Here is a 4,038-nt window from a genome sequence, read left to right as displayed (position 1 = left end):
AATTTTATTAATTGGACCCATTTATTGAAACTAGAGGGTTAGTTGAGGAAGGTTAGGCATCAAGAATTTGTCCAGTCCCATTTTATTTCATTATCAATAAAATTTGTTAAAAGACCCTCTCTGCAAAATTCACATAATAGCTTATTTATTAATTTGAAGTGAAGATTAAGAATAGTGATTGCTCTTAATACATGCAATTCTCAGTAGGAAATATTTCAAAAGTTGTACTATATTAGTTCACAATCTATATTAGTACACATAAACACAGTCTCAGAAAATTCTATTCATTTTGTGATGTGACACAGAATTTCACCCAGGCCACAAGTTAATATTGATTGCCTTCTTCAGGGCCTCCTTCACATCCTTATTTCTCAAACTGTAGATGAGTGGGTTTAACATAGGAATCACAACTGTGTAGAAAACAGAGGCCATTTTGTCTGTGTCCATGGAGTAACTTGAGCTGGGTCGGAAATACATGAAAAGCAGAGTTCCATGAAAAATGGCCACAGCCATAAGATGGGAGGCACAGGTGGAAAATGCTTTGCGCCTGCCCTCAGCAGAGTTCATCCTGCAGATGGTCGCAATGATGTAGCAGTAGGATAGAAGGACCGTGACAATGCTAATCCCTACCACACAGCCAATGAATGTGAACATTACTATTTCATTAATGGATGTATCTGAGCAGGAGAGGGCCAGTAAGGGTGGGATGTCACAGAAAAAGTGGTTGATGACATTTGATTTGCAGAAGGACAATCGGAATGTACAGCTTGTGTGGATTGCTGAATCTACCAAACCTACTGCATAGGCAACAGCCACAAGTTGGATGCAGAGCTTCTTGGACATCGCAATTGTATAGAGCAGGGGATTGCAGATGGCAACATAACGATCATAGGCCATGACAGCTAGCATGAGACATTCTACATCTGCAAAGGCCCCGAAAAAATACATTTGAATAGCACATAAATCATAAGGTATTCTCTTCTCTTTAGACAAGAAATCAGCCAGCATCTTGGGAGAGACTGTGGAGGAGTAGCAGATGTCACAAAATGACAGGTTGCTCAGGAAATAGTACATAGGTGTGTGAAGCCTGCTGTCCAGTTTAATCAATATGACCATTCCTAGATTTGCAATTACAGTTAGGCTATAAACTAGGAAGAAGAAAACAAAGAGGCCCTGTTGCACATCCTGTCTGCCAGAAAGCCCTAAGAAGACAAATTCTGTCAACATGGTGAAATTCTCAAAAGCCATTTTTGTGATCCTGAAACCCTGGGATTACAATAAAGAAAAAAAATTTGACAGTTATAGTTTTTATGAGTTCATAGTCAGACTCCAGATATTTCTGTTTAACCAAATTAAAAAAATCATAAAAATACAAGTGCTTGAAATCAGCTGACTCAATGTCAATTAGTAGGAAAATTAGAGCATTTTTAGTATCAGCATAGCTCTCTTTAAAATATGGAGTGTATATTCATCTGAATTTATCCACATGATTTCTAAGTAAACAACACAGCACTCTATGGCCTTTCTGTTTTATACGTTAGGATGTGGATATCCTCAGATGCACTGGCTATGCTTCTCTTGTCAGTTTATGAAGAGAACAGATCTTTTCAGATAAAAATTGTTACTTTTCATTTATTAAAAATATTGATATGCCCTCTACAATGAATAAGCATAATTAATTATGTATACTGAGAATAATAATTCTTTTTCCTTCATTCTCTAATCCTATGGAGTATTCCTCAGTGTAACACACATATTTGTAGGTAAAATGTACACATACTTTACTGAAACCCTTTCAAATTGATCTCTAGTTTCAGTAGTAGTTCTGCATCTACTATAAATTGAAGTCCAGGAATTGAGATCCATTCAAATAAAAAGATAGATTGCTAGAAAGTAGACAGAACAATCTGTATGAACATAATTTCTGACCATAGAAACAGGTTTCTATCAGAAATAGCAATAATCCCTAATCATGCTGCTAGCAGAAGTGGCAAAAGGGATAATAAATAAGATTATCCAATAGTTGAGTCATCATCAAGCCAAATTTTCATATCTGCACACCTATTTATCATGTACACAGCTGATGAGAAAACTAGTCCCTGTTTATTGTCTCAGAACTCAGATTTGTGTCTGAGCATTGTGCCTTCCTACAACTCCAAAAGTTTTTACACTGCATTACTTTGTTCTTATGTCCTTTTGACTTTCATGCAGCCTTTAATCAAATGACCTGTGCGTTAAAAACTTAATAGTTCCTGGAAGTTCTTCCAATTAAAGTCCATGTCTCATTATTTCATTGTTGCAATCTATCAAACAAACTGTCTACATATATACATGAAAGTTGAGAAATATTATTTGGTATTTTCATAGTTACATTGACATAGAAAGTTCATATATATAAATATATAAGATTGAAGAATAATTAATAAAATATAAGCTTACAAAATCTAAAATTTTTCATGTAGATCACAGATTTCTAAAATGTGGATAAATTGTTTAAGTATCTCAGTATACTAATCAAAAATAATAATTTCATATAATATATTTATAACATTTCAGATACATAAAATTCCATGTCTATTTTTAAAATAATAAATAAAATTTGCCAACTTCCCAAGTCTATCTTAGGACATTTGATCTCCATGTTATTTTGTTAAACATTAAAATGGTTAATATTTAAAGCAGACATTTACCTTGTTTCATATCTGCTTTCATAAATATATTTGGTGTAAATGAAAATAAACAAACTTGTATGTATGAAAAACAGCAAACATGTCTATACCTGATCCAGGACTAGAGATATTAATGGAAATATTCTGTCAGCACTCTCTGGAATCACTGGCATTATAAGCCTATCTCCATGGTCCCTGAGTGCCTAAGACTTGGTCTCTTAGGAATAAGAAAATGTTATAATAACACAGATTAACATTGTGATTTCATACAGTTGGGTGATAAGTGTATTCTTATCATCAAGTATTCCTACATAGCTAATTCCTGTACTAGCATTAACAAAATTACTTCAATTAATTTTTCATTCATTATTTCCTGATTGTTCCTCCCTAAATATTTTTGAAATGGTATAAAGCATGGGACTACTACATATCTGTATACCTGTACACATTTACACTCAGTTACCAAAAAAAAAAAAAACAAAACAAAACAAACAAACAAAAAAACACTTCCATACATTTATTTATATTTCCTTTTGAAGACAGCAAATATTATTTGTTCATTTTCTAAAAGTAACTAATTTTTTTTCAATTGATGGCTGTTTTTTGAATTGAAATTTTTTTCTCAAATAATGTAACCTGATTACAGTTTCCACTCTCCCTCATTCTTCCACCCTTTCCTTACCTAGCTTTCCATATGGATCCAATCCACTTGTGTCTCTCACAACAAAATAAAGAGTTTTATAGCAGATAATAGTACAATACTATAAAATGAAAATTAACACAACTAATTGGAAACAGAAGAAAGGAGTATAAGAGAAGGCACAAAAATAGACACACTACTTTACAAACTACAGAACCTAATAAAAATACTGAATTTAAATAATAAGTGATGTCACAAAGTAAACTTTTTACATATAATTAAATAATTTGATTAGAGGCAAAGTGTTTTTTCTCTTTCTTGTTTAACATAATATATTATGCTTTCCATAGTGTTTGGCTTAAATTACTAATTTATTAATTTTTTAATATAAGAATATATTCAAGTGTCTAAAATTATACATTTAAATGTTAACTCATACACAACTTAATGTGTGTTTACGTGGCATGCTGTCTCAATTACTCTTTTTGCTTTTGTGTGTGTGTGTGTATGTGTGTGTGTGTTTCTATAATTTGTTTTTGTTTGTTTTTGGTTTTGGTTTTGGGTTTTTTGTTTGTTTGTTTGTTTGTTTTGTTTTGTTTTGTTTCAAGACAAGGTTTCTCTGTGTAGCCCTGGCTGTCTGGACCTCACTCTGTAGACCAGGATGGCCTCGAACTCAGAAATTCGACTGCCTCTGCCTCCCAAGTGCTGGGATTAAAGGCGTGCACCACC

General features: G+C 33.0%; 1 protein-coding gene across 1 annotated transcript; it reads right to left on the bottom strand.

Annotated features, from left to right (window-relative positions):
* Positions 1–309: 309 nt before the first annotated feature.
* Positions 310–1,248, bottom strand: LOC110289696 (olfactory receptor-like protein OLF2). Its single transcript, XM_021156046.2, has one exon. The coding sequence runs from the start codon at positions 1,246–1,248 to the stop codon at positions 310–312; it is 939 nt and encodes a 312-aa protein (XP_021011705.1).
* Between the last annotated feature and the right edge of the window lie 2,790 nt (positions 1,249–4,038).

Source organism: Mus caroli, unplaced genomic scaffold, assembly GCF_978045245.1.
Source record: "Mus caroli unplaced genomic scaffold, Mus_caroli_1 scaffold_2, whole genome shotgun sequence".
Classification (NCBI taxonomy): Eukaryota; Metazoa; Chordata; class Mammalia; order Rodentia; family Muridae; genus Mus; species Mus caroli.
Note: the sequence above shows the minus strand (reverse complement) of the source record. Positions and strands in the feature narration are given on the sequence as shown.

Bases quoted from the DNA above. Each gene is read 5' to 3' on its own strand.
- LOC110289696 (XM_021156046.2), bottom strand. From the start codon at position 1,248: ATGGCTTTTGAGAATTTCACCATGTTGACAGAATTTGTCTTCTTAGGG.